The following is a 15595-nucleotide window of genomic DNA, read 5'->3' as shown; positions in this document are numbered from 1 at the left end:
CGTTGCAGCGATTGAGGATGTTGTTACGAAATCGCTGTGTCCGTATGACCATTCAGGCGGTCACTGCCCCGGCATTTGAAGTCCATCAGGAACAAGCAATGCATACATCAATGTTTCGTCACCTCCGATCATGTGCTCGGGTGCATTTAGACCGAATTCTGTTTCAGCCTTGTCCAGGGCTTCTGAAGATTCGAGAAAGCAGCAACTTGAACCGAAATGCCAAAAATAATCAATCTCGAAGCTCCGATAAGGAACTGCCGGTTTCTAGAAATTCATGATCTTCAACGCGAAGACCTTGCTCCGTGTCTGGGCATCTGCAGGTCCGGAACGGTCTAATTGCAACATCACCAAGACACGGAGGTTGGTTTGCTTTGACGTGGGGGAACACAATACACCTAAGCCGTGGCGTAGACAGCAGCAAGACCCCTAATCGAGGAGTTAACGCGCAGACTAACACCAACTAAGAGGCCGTCATCTATGACTCTGGGAGGGTCTAATTGAGGCCGGGCATGGCTTGTCAAAGGGGGTGAATGTTGCTAGCCGGGCCCCAAAGATAGCCTGTCCGATCATGTGACCGGTCGCCAACACCGGAACAGAGGGCCACCTGATTGCGAGCAACAACTCAATCTATCGAGACGAGACGGCGTGTCAGGTATCAGGTGGCAAGGGGGTGGTTTCAATGTTGGCGATAGAGTATAGACACGCCCTGATTAGCTTCAGATGTGCCAGATGCACCAGATGCACCAGATGCAAAAGTATTTAGAAGACGTCTAGATCCAACCTCAATCGAATTATTATCATCATCAACAATCACTACTCTACCACTCCAACCAACAAGACTTTTATATAGGACTTGGAGTCCTTATCTCTTGTCTTCACATCTTCACTCTTATCTTCATCAAGATATCCAGCTCTTCCTCCTCCTCTTCTCTTCTCACACAAGCACAAGCACATTCACAATGGCCCAGTCATTCTTGAAACGATACTTTGGCCTCGGCGGCTCTGCTGCTCCCGCTCCCAGCCCTGTCACTGAGAAGAGCGCCGTTCGTGCTCTTCCCGCTTCATGGTACACCTCAGTCGAGATGTACGAGCTTGAGAAGCGCGCCATCTTCTCCAAGAAGTGGCTCCTCACCACTCACCAAGCCAGACTCCCCAACGCTGGTGACTGGCTCAAGTATGAGATGGCCAACTTCGAGTTTGTTATTGCTCGCGACGAGGATGGCAACATCAACGCTTTCCACAACATCACCCGCTTCGGTACCTTCCCCATCGTCGCTCCTGAGCAGGGTGACAACGGTGATGCCAGCACTGGCTTTGACCAGAAGCAGAATGGTCTTCTTCCCATCCACGTCAAGGTTGATGCTCGTGGCTTCATCTGGATCAACATGGACGGCGCCAAGACCCCCGAGGTCGCCTGGGAGGATGACTTTGACAGCCTCGACACACACGAGCGCTTCTCTTACTACAACTTTGACGACTACCAATTCGATCACGTCTGGCAAATGGAGGGCGACTACAACTGGAAGATCCTTGCCGACAACTACAACGAGTGCTACCACTGCAAGGTCGCTCACCCTGATATCCCCACCATCGCCGACCTCAACTCTTACTGGGTCGAGACACAGAAGTCTTACATCCAGCACTTCGGTGCCCAGCGACAGGACCAGATTGACCGTGGATTCCGCATCGCTGTCACATATTACCTTCCCAATGCCTCCACCAACATCTCTCCTCACTTCTTCATGATCCAGCGCTTTGTTCCTCTCAGCCCTTCGCGCTCCATCATGCGATACGAGTTCTTCCGCAACAAGAACTCCAGCGACGAGGACTTCAACCTCATCACTGAGCTCTACAAGCGTGTCATGTCTGAGGACAAGTACCTCTGCGCCAACGCCCAGAAGAATGTCAACGCTGGTGTCTTCATCAACGGTGAGATGCACCCCGAGATGGAGCAGGGTCCTCTCTTCTTCCAGCAGAGCATCCGAGAGCAGCTCCAGAACCACCACAAGAAGGAGCAAGAAGTCGGCCACGAGATCTGGCCCGCCAAGCAGGAGGCTCCCCAGACTACCATCAACACCAAGGCCACAAGCTCTGCCAACTACTCATCGGGCATTGACATCCGGCCAGCGCACAAGGCCATTGTTGTTTAGACATGGGAATAACTTACTGATTTTGGATTACATGGGAGGATTTACAAGATAAAAGCGAGTTTTGCTCTTTTACACAAGATTGCATTGTTTATTCATGACAGATTATGACCCAGCAGATGCTTAATTAGCTATACTATTGCATCCTGCAGCATTTCTTAGATAGAAATCGAGACCTTTACCTTACAAAAGCTTCTTTGACCACTGTGAGATGATCTGAACAAACAAGCGGTGAATGCTCGGTCGAGAGATAGCAAGCTTCAGCGATCTTGACTCCCACCATGATAAGGCCTTCACACCACAAGCTGAGGCTGAAGCCGGACCGGGATACCGTGATAAGCCGGCACCTGATCGACAAAGACCGTGCTTACAGTTGCACGCCCCGGACAAGAAAGTCCTGGGGCATCTCGGTAGTGATATCACCGAAAGCTTAAATCGAGATTTCCAGTTGGAGAAGAGATAACCCCTCACAAGAACCAGGTAGACCAGTCAGTCTACACCCTTCACCTGCACACCGTCTTGTTTCGTGTTGGAATGCTTGTGTGTAGCGCTAGTGATGCAGCACTTGTTGGGGGGGCCCAGGGAGCAAGAAAACATAAGACTTTAGAAGAGGGTGCTTAAATAAATTCAGTAAAGACTCCCCTAAACTTGGACTCAATTACCTAAGTCTTTTCATCACTTAGGATAAAGCTCTTCAAGTTTTCTTGCCTCCCCATGGGAGGTTACCATCCATAGGCAGTCATTGTACCTGATTTGCCGTAGCATTCTAAGATTGCACACCACTTTGTTTTGAGCTGCTCACAAAGAATGCGCTGGTAACGTCTATAGCATTGTTACGTCGTCCTCCAACCTTTCTACGTCACCAATCACGGTGAATTGGTGGGAGGCTTTTGACTATTGAACATTCCGCCAGCCATTACCGAATGTTGATGGTAGCTTTGACAGTAGGAGATTGCCGCGGTTAGTCATGAATCTCGATTGAGGTCGATGCAAAGGGCACCGCATATCGGCACGCGTAATCTTATTGCTACGATTGGAGCGAAATTACTTCTCATCTTTATTGACTCCATGATCACCAGTCCGAGTGTTCAAATTAAAGCCACGATTGACTCCAATAACTCTTGACCAAGGTTGTAGCAACGAGAAAATGTACATTTTGCCTAACTAGACACTTTTCGTGAGCTGTAGCTTCCTCTGAGCCGCCGCATTACCTGATTGATACAATGTCCATCTCAAGCAACTATGATGGAGTTCTTACATAAACACACTGATACAATGGAGGGGTTTAGTAGCTGAGCCTACATCGTGAATGTCTTGCCACAGAACCTTAAATATGGAGGGCGAACGAGACTATCGGACCGCCCAGGGAGGCTGCAAAGGTCACAAGGCCTGCGCACCTGATGCCCGCCTCGAACCAGTGCCCTTGAAATTGAAAGCCATCGCCCACGGACTCCAACTTTGATGAAAATGCGGAAGCTGGCAAGGGAGCGCCGCCTCTGAAATTGCGATACCGGACCCAAGCCGATGCCTGTGACGCGGAGGGTGCCTAGAAACTAATGTGTATGTCTTCCTGAAGGGCCCAGGACTTCATACGATTCGCTTGGCCCCAAAGCTCGTGATGAAGTCTGAAGATCGCTGCGTGATATCTTTTATATCAGCGTTAACGAAACAGTACTATGGCACATGGAACTCATTACCACAAGGCCTTGACATCAAGGCACTTGTTATATAGTCCGTGAAACTTTGTAGCAGTATGTATAATAGCCATTGATTGGTCCAACTGAGGCCTCAGTCTCCGCCAAGGCCCATCGCCCACGTATCATTCGTCACTATGGACTTTCTAACTCCATACACTGCTGATAAGATACTGCTTGATATGTATATCTTTCAGATAGTGAGGCCCTATTCATTAATCCTCAACAACATTGCTCAACATGGCACGAAGCCACAAGCAGTCTTGCACTTGGCATAGCGTTGCGAAATTCACTTCAGATGATGACCCTGATGCCCTACACTGTTCGCGCATATGGTTTGGTGGCATGATGTTATAGTGTATCAGTGCCATCTCTTACAAGAAGTTCTATTTTTATTTAAAGACGTCTGTCATGCTTTAGAAAGCCCTCAATTTCGCTTTGCTAGAGTTCAAGAACGATTCTCCCAAGGTACTACCAAATATCATGGAGTGCTGTATGCCAATGGTCTCACATAAGCAGGTATTCTCGATTATACGGCAACCTCATTTTTGATTGATAAAATAGAGTAAAGCTTGACTGTCCAGGACGATGCAGGCCCATGACCACAACGTAACAGGAAGCCTAGAGGTTTATGATGCCATTTCGCTGAAGCCAAGTCTTCCTCAAGGTGATAAGACAAAATCACATGCAGCACATGTTACTAAGACAATATGACTTCTATGGGTAGTAGCGTTTCCTCAAACATCATTCGCGAACTGACGACCATTTGTTTGCGTGCTATTGACCCCCAATCACGCAAGGAGATAGCTTACCAGTGGAGTCATCATCATAGCCAAAGATATTAGACATGTCATATCTGTCTCGCCGACAATACTTCGACTTTTGTCCATTAGAGATGAATTATTGAGGTCAATTGAATATAGACGAGTATTATCGGCCCTCTGATACATATGGCGTTGATAAGATTGGCATGGTAACACAAGATATCGATCTGAGAACTTCCCCGCTCCTTGGTCAACAGAATCATGAAGAACCTAGGAGCTCTTGCGTGCTACAATGTCGTGCATAAACGCAATTACCGTGCATCTGGCGTAATTGTCTCAACCCGATTTCGGATTTGACTACCCCGAGTCTTCCTCAGTGTCGACCACGTTTACATCAGTCGCATAGCCTATCTTCGTTACACTTTCCGAGTCATCTGTATTCCGTATCTCATTTGAGCATCATCATATCACAAATGCCTCATAAAGTTCGACGTGTCGCTGTAGTTGGTGCTGGTCCGGCTGGTGCCATTGCAACCGATGCGCTTGTCAAGGAGGCAGCATTCGATACCATCAGGGTATTCGACCGTAGGTCGGCTGTTGGAGGAACTTGGTAAGAGACATTCTCTTTCTGGAAGTAAATGCCTCTCACGTCTGATAGGATTCATACGCCGCATCTGCCACCAGGGATACCTTCCTTGAAGAGGCTGGTTAACGGAGAGGCTGACAATGAAGTCACCGTTCCTGGAAACCTGCCAGCGGTTACAGCAATTTCTGAGACAGTAAACAGCCATCAACACCGATTCTCGGACACCCCGATCCATGAGAACCTTCACAGCAACATTGCGCCTGATATAATGAGTTACACTCAAGAGCCCTTTCCCAAGAAGCTCTCACAAAAGACTTTAGATGAGTATGGGCCAGATTCACTGTTTAGACATCACTCTGTTGTCCGTGAATGGATAGAAGGTATATTTTCTCGCGGTGGTCATGACAAGTTGCTTGAGCTGGAAACGACAGTTGAGAGAGTCGAGAAACAGAATGGAGAGTGGGTTGTAACTCTTCGAAAAGTACTCAAAGGCCGAAACTACTGGTGGAGAGAGACATTCGACGCTGTAGTCGTAGCGTCAGGCCATTATAACGTACCCTGGTTTCCAGAGGTCGAAGGGCTGTTGGAATTCGATAGGAGGTTTCCTGGTGCGATCCAGCATAGCAAACACTTCAGAGAAGGATCCAAGTATAAAGGAAAGGTAAGCACAACATCCGATGTCTTGTAACGGTCCAACGCTGACGATGGAAGCGAGTTATTGTGGTTGGAGCCTCTATCTCCTCCATCGAGATCATTCACGAGATCCTGGATGTCGTGGATGGGCAGGTCTACGCTTCCATAAGGGACCAGCCGATTCCAGCCTTTGGATGGGTTCCTTTCGAGCATCCCAAGATCACCATCAAGCCAGCCATTCAACGGTTCGATCCACAGATTGGCCGTGTGCACTTCATCGACGGTTCACATCTTGATAACATAGATCATGTCATTTACGGGACTGGTTATACCTTCAGTTTTCCTTTCATCCCTGCGGTTCAGAGGCGTGTCAAGAATGTCTATCGTCGACTTCCTGGTGTATATCAGCATACGTGGAACATTGAAGATCCAACGCTGACTTTCGTTGGAATGGTAAGTCTTCTGACTCACAACTGCCTTTTAAACTGACTTAGTCTTGCAGCTTGGAGGAGGTTTCACATTTCGAGCCTACGAGTGGCAAAGCGTAGCCATCGCCCGTTTTCTTGCCGGCCGTGCGAAAGCACTGCCCTCTATTCCTGAGCAGCTAGAATGGGAACGGAAACGTGTGAATGAGAAGAGAGGAGGGAAGGATTACTACTCAATTGCGCCTGACTATGAAGGCTTCTTCGAGTATCTAAGGGGCATCGCTGGAGAGCCTGCTGAAGGGACATCTGGACGTAAGTTGCCTGCATTTGATCCGCAGTGGCTGGTTATCTGGGGTGACATGGTGGCACCGAGGTTAGAGAGCTGGAGGCGAAAGAGAAAAGAGGCAGAGAGCAAGCTGAAACTCAAGGCCAAGCTGTAGATACTGAGGTATGCAAATCACAGAGATGGGAGTCGTGATCCTGTCAAGCAGGTTTTACTCGGATCTGACTCTGCCTGAGACGATATATGACAGCCTGCAGAGGCGACCGCGAATATGTTCCGCAATACCTGGCTCAATAGTGGAAGTAGATCAAGTGGATAGGCAGTGAAGTTCGGGATGCCTCACGAGCCCTTCATGCTGATCACCGGACTCTATCTGTGAAGAGGGCCGGCGCCAAAGGTACAGGTGCATGTGGCTGTGATCCTGAATACAAAAATATGGATTAGATTAAGAAACCGAAAGCAATCTACCTCTGATTTGCAACGCCGGTAAGTAATAGTCGTTGCATGCCACTATTAACTCAAAGCCATCCTAACCCGAACAAAATCTCTCAGACAAGAAGCATCACACCGAAATTTTCTCCTGTAACCCCAAGAATATGTAGTTCGTTAACACATTTCACCCGGCAAAACGCTCTCCCCCGTTTATCGCCTGGCAAAGCAGCACATGATGCCGGTTCGTCCAATGAACCAGAGGAAGCCGAAGAAGCGAACAATAGACAGCACAGCTGTCGAGTAAAGAAGAACACGGAAATATGTAGGCGTACGGACGTCTGATGCTTTCTGAACAGTGCATTAGTATGTTGTAGAGGACAGGAGAGAGTAAATGACTCACCGAGACGCCGAGTGTGATGAAATCGTCTGTTGTAACTACGACAATGAGAACAATGTTGCAGAGAAGCCAGAGAATAACAAGACCAGTTCGGAAAGACTTGTATGAATCTTCGACGTCCTTCTTCTCGGGCTTTTCCTCTGCCATTTCGCTCATGGGTGCGAGAGCTCGCCAGACGACCTTCTCGAACTTGCTGTCGATATCCTCCTGTTCCTGTTCAATTTCTTCAACCACGGCTTCCTTGCCCTTCTCGTCCTTAACAATCATGGCTGAAGGCAGGGCTTCGGCAGTGTCAGAGCCCTTTGTTCCCCACGACACGTCGTGCCAGTTGTTGAAGGCGTAGACCATCAGGATGTTGATATAAGTCGACATGAGAACGAGATACTGAGGGAACGAGTGGAACATGTGCCACGGGTCGAGGTATAGGAAAGACGCGATGTAATTGAGACCGTAAATGGTGAAGAGGGCAATAATGATCAGGCCCGCGACTCCAGTATCGCCCCCGAAGAAACTATCGAAGAAGGCTTTGCCGGACGCGAAGGAGATCTGCTCCTCGATGGGTGTTCCAGTGAATGCGCGGTACACAAGATAACCGGTCAAGACGAGAAGATACAGCTGGATAAGGCCAAAGACCATGAAAGATAGGACGTAAGTATATTGCGCGCCTTTAGGCCTGTTTCCGAGAGCGAGAACGAATTGGAGGACGAGGAAGGCGATGTATATGTATTTGACCAAGACGTTGACAATCGGCGTGGCTGTATCGCCAAATGGCCAACCATGGTATCCCGAGAGAACCTGAGGCGTTCCGACAAGCTTCATGATGATGGTGGTGGTGAGGTAGAAAGACGCGAGCGAGAACCAGGAAAACGTGACGTTGACCAAGTTATACACGAACTGGATATGCAAGAAAAAGAGACGAATGAGGTTATGCCCTGAGCCATACATTCGGCCAAAGTGCATGAGGGAATAGAGCGACATGGCGAAAGATCCGTTGAGCCATCGACGTCGCTGGCCGATAAACTCAGCAGCGCCTTCGGGAACATCAGTCTCGCCCTTGGAGGCCTTGATGTAGCTGAGATGCCACTTTTGACTGGCCTTTGCGACTAACTCGAAGCAGAGAATTCGATCCTCGGCAAGGAACATGTTCTTTTTGAAGATGTTCATGCCGTCAATACCCTTCTTGCCCAATGACTTGGAGAGCGTATGGTCGCCGTGAAAGTACTGCTCCAGAGGTCTACCCATGATAGCGCGGAAGCGATACGCCGAGAAGGCACCAGGCAAAACACTAACGTATCCAAAGGCACTTTCGAGCGGTTTATCGAGGACGTTGGAGATCTTGTACTCGAAGTTCTGCACCGCGACGAGCGGATTGAGAAGCATCTTTCCACCCTTGCCAAGCATGACGTGGATCTCTCCACAGGCGCCGCCGAGATCACGATCGTTGTAGAAGCCCTCCCAGAGGGACAAGAGGGCGCGCGGGCCGGGCTTCGTTCCGGCATCAATGAGGATGGCGACCTCCGGGTTAAGAATGCGGCCAAAGGCATTGAAGAGCCAGCGATGCGAGTTGATCTTCTTGCTGTTCTTCTGCTTGAGACAGAAGATAAATTGGACGGGAGGGAGATTGCGATGAGGCTTGTCGGGATCGGGACGGACGAGCTGTTGATCGGGTGTTACGGAGACTTGACTGGTATACTCGAAAATATGGGCGACGGTTTCTTTGCCGTTGACGTCCTTTTTGAGAACGCCATCCTGATAGATACCGACTGTCGCGAGCACGTCGAAAACGTTCTTGTCGACCTTGTCAATACCGTCAAAGACGAGACAAACGACGATCTTCTGCCACGCGGGGCCTCCCTTGTTCCAGAACTTGGAGCGCTTGAGGTTCACAATGTCCCGAATGTTCTGCATCGTTCCGTGGAGGGTGCGCGCAAGTAGCACCTTGTCCTCGTTGTAATAGGTGATGGCGATGAGCAGCTCTGTATGACGGTTGTACATCTTGGGCCGGAGGTTAAAGCCGTTCCGCAGGGTGAAGTCGTTGGGGTCGCATGTAGCAGCTGTGTAGCGCATCTTTGTGAACTCCTCCTCCATGCTTCCGGGGCCGGTTCGGTATCGCGGTTCGACGGCGTTTTTGATGGCGCTGGGCACGGGGTAGTCGATGCTGAGGACGGAGCCCTGGACGAGCTTGACCTTGCGGGTCTTTGAGCGACCGAGACCACCTGCAAGCTGGTTCTGCTGCTGTCGCATCATCCAGCTCTCGTCGACATCGAATTCCTGGTACGTTGAGTCGGGGCGCCCGTGGGCAAAGTCTGGAACAGACAGAGCCTCGCCATTTTGGCCCCAATCTTGCATCGTAGGTGCGCGGTGCATGACGGAGAGACGAGACTCTGCCAAACGTGAAGCTTCGACATCGTACTCAGGTTCTGGGTATTCGTAGCCGGGAGACCCAGGCATGCGACCGTGCTGATCAGCAGGGTAATGCCCAAAAGCACCAGGTCCATAGCTGTTGTGGCCGAAACTGTGGCCATCAAAGCTGCTGTGGCCTGGGCTCCCTTGGTATGAGCTGTGTAGGAGGTCGCGGCTCGAGTCGTTCTGCTCTGGGACGGGTCGTTGTGCGCCCAGCGGAGGAGGGGGAGACAATTGATCGTAGTCTGGTTCGTAAGGATTGCTCACAGGAGAAACGCGAGCGGCGGCTGTCTCGTCAGATTCGCGGAAGTGGTACTGCAGAGAAAAGTGCAAGATTAGAATCGCTGTGTAATTGCGTAGGTTGGTTGGGTTCACTGTTGAGATGAGAGAGCTAACTTACAGCTTGGCCAGCTGGTAAATCTTGCATTTCCCGTGGCGCATCATAGTTTGGGCCATTACCTTGGCCTGGCGGATTAAAACCCATGATTTCGCTACTTTCTCTGTCCTCAGTCCCAAAAAGACTCCCAAAAAATAACTGAGCAAGCGAGAGTTATTATGTGCGACGATATTCGTGGTCCTCTTCTTCTTCAGAAACAATCCCCAGGTAAATTTGCCGATTATGACATGCGATAAGATGAGCTCGCTATCGGAAGTGCCGGGCTGTGATGCAATGCGGCGGCACCTAAAACGGGAATTAAACGAGGGACGGTAAGGGCAAAAAAAAAAAAAAAAAAAAAAATTGGTATTACGATGGACGGAGTAAACCCTCTTTTTCGTCAAGATATGATGCCGACTTTTGTTTATGCGATACAAAAAAACGAGAGGATATTCTGTGATAGACACAAAAAAAGAAGGGGAGAAGAAAGGAAGAAGGGGAAAAATCAGGTGGAAAAAAACTAGACAGAGCTTGCTAGAGGGGGGCTGCTACAGTACAGTCGGTACATCGACACAGGTCAGCTTGCTTTGTGAAGCTTGGAAAAACACAGTGAGAGAAAGGAAGGGAAAAGAACAAGGATCCTTGTTAGCACCAGAGAGATCGACCTCCGCCGCGTAACTAGTGTCTCCATATTATGCCAGCTTTTGCAGAATTGGTTGGTCGATGTTTGTGGTCTGTGACGTAGAGTCTCTCCTCATGCCAATCCTGTCAGCCAAAAAGTCAGAACAGACGATGCTATTTTTGGGAGCGTGACACATGGGCACAAGCCTCGTATACACGCAATTCTCTGCTGCGTCTACCCATTGTCGAGTCGAGGGGGGCAATAATGTACAATCTCGTGCTATTTCTGATCCGTTTCCTTCAAAGAAAATCCCTTCAGAGGCATCCATATTCTCATCGTGGCTTACCTCTCGATTTAACGGGCCGTTACGTCAAAAAGACAGCAAGGCACCTTTTTTAATTTTAGAGCCTGGCTTGGAGCGTTACAAGTAGAAACATGACCCGCCCCACCAACTGCTCCGTCCAATGTAGGTACAGCACGCTACAGCGGACGTACGGGGACTTACAGCACAGTATCGCCCGAGGACAGCACAGTAGGTACCCCACGGGACGCAGGGAGCATGGATGTCGCTCGTATTGGATCTAAATCTCTCTTGAAATAGAAAAGACAAAAGAAACTCAAATGCCGGGGCCCAGATTGAGTCCGAGATAGATTGAATTAACGTTATGTACCCGTGGTCCTTGAGATCCAACGTCTGTCTGTTCGCTGACTGTTGAGATCCAATGCACTTGGACTTGGGCTACACCAAAACCGCTATAGCCTCCCCTGTCATCCTTTTAGTGCACTGACGCCATCATTTTCCTGTTTTTTCCCCCTGCATTTAACGATTCCGCATAAACAACCACGTCCCGAGAAGAGACAAAAAGGAAACCTCAAACAGGGAAAAACAAAGGAACAAGAGTGAATGCAACTCGAGTCACCCTATTCAGAGGTCGTTTGATGTCTGGTCAAATGCTCACAGACATCATCTGCCATAATGACGCCATTCCGGCAATTCGGATCCTTTTTATGTTTTTATGTTTTTATGTTTTTTAGGCGACGCCGCAGTGACTTGACTTGACTTTACTTAACACCTAACGGGATGGAAAATAACGTCAGATACGGGGAAACCGGCCACCCCTAGAAACCGGCTACCTGCTTTTTAACCTAACTACCTAATTTATAATATCTTAATTAATTTATAACTCTATTAATTTTAATTATATAGATTTATAAATAATATTAATTAATTTAAAATAATAAAATTTACTAAAAAAAATATATATACTACTTTTTAAATAGTTTTAGAAGAAGTTTTTATAAATAAAGCTATAATAGCTTATAATATAAACTATTTAATACTTTAAGCCTATATTAAAGGGGCTATAATACTAAAAGAAGCTTATAAGCTTAAATAAAAGCTTTTAGCTATTTAAAAAAGAAGTCTTAGAAATTAGATTATAGTCTAAGCTAACCTAAGATATCTTATATTATACTAATAAGTCTAATACTTTATAAGCTAGATTATAATATATAATAGCTTCCTAGAAAGTATTAGAAAATACTAGTTAAAGGCTTTTTTAAATAGGAATATAAAAGTAAAGACTTTATTTAATAAGTATATAGATTTTAAGAGGTTTAATAAAGCTTTTATTAAACTTATTAAGGCTTTTTTTATATTATTATTAATACTTATAGTTTAAATAGTTAAGTAGAAGAATAAATATAATATTAATAAAGTTAAAATAATAGAAGGGATAGGACTAAATAGTTTATTCTTTAAGTTAAAAGATAAGAAATTAGTACTTATTTATTAACCTAGTTTAAGGTTTTAGATTATAATCTTTAAATATATCTTAGTAATAAGGAAAGTCCTAAGACTTTTAATAATCTTTAAAAAGAAAATAATTTAATAATAGCATTTTCTAGAGAATTTAGACTTCTTAAAAGCCTAGGAATTTACTAGTAGTAAAAAAGGCTAGATAAATAACTATATAGTACTTATTTAGCTTAAAATAGTATTTATTTTATTAATAAAGCCTAAAAAGCTAAAAAAACCCTATTTTCTTATCTTTAATAGTTATAGAAATTATATAATTAAAAACTTCTTATTTAAGTATTATAATAATAATATATTTATACTTTTCTTTTTAATATACTCTTCTTATATCTTTTAGCTATTAGATATTATAGTCTTTAGACTATTAAAGAGGGTATATAGGAAATTCCTTTTAAATCTTATTTCTATTACTAATTTAAGCTATATTAATAAGATTACTTTCTTATATACTTATAATAAAACTTAAAAAGAAGCTATTATAAAGTTAAATGCCCTAGCTAGCTAAAAAGTAATTAAATTATAGCTAGTTAATTTAATAAAGGTTTTAATAAACCTAATAGTTATTTAAACTTTTAAGATACTAGCTTTTATTATTATAGCTATTTCTTTAATAAAAAGAAAGAATTCCTATCTTTTAATAATACCCTAATTATTTATATAGCTTTATTAAGCTTTTTAAGCTATCTTAAGTATTATCTCTAATAACCTAGCTATTAAGTTACTTTTTTATAAAATTAGTAATTAATTAGATAGTTATAACTTCTTTATTAAATACTAAAAAAGAGAAATTATAATAATATAGTTAAAATAAGAAAAATATCTACTAAAAAAGAGGAAGAAAGTTATATATAATAGAAATGCTAAGTTTATAAAAGTTCTAGTAATTTTAAAGGCTTATAAATAGATATAAAAAGTATTATAACTAAAAAGAATATTAAAATATATTTAAAGAATAAAATTTAAAGATCTTTATACTTAGTTTTATTTAAATATTTACTAATATAAATTTTATTTAATTAGAAAAATATAGTAGTAATTAATTAATTATATTTTTAATAATATCTTATTTTTAGTGTTTTATAGAGGGTGGCTGGTTTCTGGGGGTGGCCGGTTTCCCCGTATCCGACGTTAGCGCACCCCGGCCCGACCTTCACTCAGTTTCTAGAACAAATCATTCGGTCTGCCCGTTTTAAAAAATTCCGTCGTCTTTGATGCCGAATGCGCGTTTGGGCTGCTACACGAGGTCCCTGCCAATATCGCACGATGGGGAACAGTGCACCCTTGCATTGCTCATCTCGTTTTTTCGTCAAGTGCAAAGACCATGTCAGCCCTGCTAAGAAATTGGTCAAACAGTCCACAAACAGGGCTAAGGTGGACGTTGAGAATTGCGCTTTCGAGGACTAAATCGATCGCGCGACGTAAAACGGCCAAAAAAGCGACACTTGTTCTCGGGTTTGCTCCGGTCATTGGAGGTCACGTGTTGGTTTATTTGTCCTGACGCGTGTCATTTCCACGCCAGACCCATCTTGTTGAATTTCCGAATCATGCAGTTGTATTCGCTTTTTATGCGGGATACGAATCCGATCTTAATGTACATGCGACCTCATTTATGTACGCGACACAAGATCTAGTCTACATTAATTCCCGATATCATCAAAGCCCAAGATTCCCATTTTTCCCGTCATTAAGTACTCCGACGCGGAGAACATCGCCCGATTGATACCAGTAAACACCAGTTGCAACAACACCGTCCCGGGTAGCCGTATGTGAACACCAATCAATCATCCTTTTCGTGACAAACCTTCTTGAACTCCTTCAAAATTGCCTGTAGAAGTGTCAGTATCATTCGTCACCATAAATAGTAGCACGTACATCGAAGTCGTGATCTGCCATTGACATGAATGCTGGAGACCTGTCCAGCTTCAACTTGCCAACACGCGGGCTCTTGATCCCAAACGCAATCCTCGCCAGAAAACGCGCATCGTCTCGGATATCTGTTGATATCAGCACCTTGTTGATGGCTGCTCTGTCGACCTGCTTGGGCGGCGACGGCGGCAGCTTCACGGCTGCACCCTTGAGACAGAACGTGCAGTGTCCACAATTCTTCTTGTTCTCTGGGAGATCCATGCCGAAGTGCTGTGCGATGGAGAGACCGAAGCATTTCGGGGCTGTGATGAAATTGGTGACATCCTTAAGTCGATCGAGAGCCTGCTTCTCGCGCCTCTTAAGGTCTTCGTAGAGCTTGTCTGTGAGATCATCGATTGCTGTGTCTGTCTTTGGTAGTTTGCCCATCACTTTGTACTTCTGCTCGACTCCCCCGACGGTAAGGACGATGGCACCACTGTTGTTGAGATCATTGAGGAGGTTGATGATCTCGTTCCGTCGTAAACCCTCTTCGTTGGCAACCTTCGTTGGATCAATAGAGTGGAATTTCTTGGGCTTCTTGGCGTGCTTCAGAATAGCCTTGCTCTCTGGCGTGTTCATGCTCTTGATTCGGGGGTAGTATTGTCCATGTGCTTCGAACTTGTAAGAGCTGTACTCTGGTGTCGTCGCGCGGATGAGATTGAACCTGAGCTCCAGCGCAGCGTAGATGACACTCAGGGGACTCATGCGGATGTCGAATTGCGATGACTGGTGGTAGTGGCTGACTTTGAAGGTTTCGCCCGGCGGAAGCTTCACGACATCGCCATCAAAGATTTCCTTGAGGAGGTTGTGCAAAGACTTGCGGGATGGTAGGTCTCCACGCGCAAAGTTCTCTTTGATCCAAAAGTCTTCTCGGCAGAGGTAGAGCATGCAGTAGCTTGGTTTGCCGTCTCGACCAGCACGACCGACTTGCTGGCAGTACTCCTCGACGGTACTCGGGATGTCCCAGTGGATGATGTTTCGAATATCTGCACTCGTCAGTAATATGCTCATAGAGGCGGCCACGTCAACCAACCTGACTTGTCGATACCCATGCCAAATGCAATGGTTGCAACTACCTGAGTCATTGTTAGTAGTGTCCTGCAGCAATT

At 45.8% G+C, this 15595-nt stretch overlaps 4 protein-coding genes across 4 annotated transcripts; 2 read left to right on the top strand and 2 right to left on the bottom strand.

The window, feature by feature from the left end:
- Positions 1-959: 959 nt before the first annotated feature.
- On the top strand, positions 960-2150 carry J7337_013373 (uncharacterized protein; the record flags this gene model as incomplete). Its single annotated transcript, XM_044830863.1, has 1 exon — positions 960-2150. One exon carries the CDS (start codon positions 960-962, stop codon positions 2148-2150), a length of 1191 nt encoding a protein of 396 aa, XP_044674138.1.
- A 2928-nt stretch (positions 2151-5078) lies between these two features.
- J7337_013372 (uncharacterized protein) lies at positions 5079-6689 on the top strand (the record flags this gene model as incomplete). The annotated part of the gene is made up of 4 exons (XM_044830862.1): positions 5079-5215; positions 5264-5852; positions 5903-6277; positions 6327-6689. The coding sequence occupies 4 exons, from the start codon at positions 5079-5081 to the stop codon at positions 6687-6689; spliced, it is 1464 nt and encodes a 487-aa protein (XP_044674137.1).
- Positions 6690-7174: 485 nt separating this feature from the next.
- Positions 7175-10248, bottom strand: CHS1_2 (Chitin synthase, class 1; the record flags this gene model as incomplete). Its single annotated transcript, XM_044830861.1, has 3 exons — positions 7175-7312; positions 7365-10079; positions 10165-10248. 3 exons carry the CDS (start codon positions 10246-10248, stop codon positions 7175-7177), a joined length of 2937 nt encoding a protein of 978 aa, XP_044674136.1.
- A 4110-nt stretch (positions 10249-14358) lies between these two features.
- J7337_013370 (uncharacterized protein) lies at positions 14359-15571 on the bottom strand (the record flags this gene model as incomplete). The annotated part of the gene is made up of 3 exons (XM_044830860.1): positions 14359-14406; positions 14454-15472; positions 15520-15571. The coding sequence occupies 3 exons, from the start codon at positions 15569-15571 to the stop codon at positions 14359-14361; spliced, it is 1119 nt and encodes a 372-aa protein (XP_044674135.1).
- Between the last annotated feature and the right edge of the window lie 24 nt (positions 15572-15595).

The sequence above is a fragment of the Fusarium musae genome, chromosome 11, assembly GCF_019915245.1.
Source record: "Fusarium musae strain F31 chromosome 11, whole genome shotgun sequence".
Taxonomy (NCBI): Eukaryota; Fungi; Ascomycota; class Sordariomycetes; order Hypocreales; family Nectriaceae; genus Fusarium; species Fusarium musae.
The sequence above is the reverse complement of the archived record's forward strand: the minus strand, read 5'-3'. Positions and strand labels throughout refer to the sequence as shown.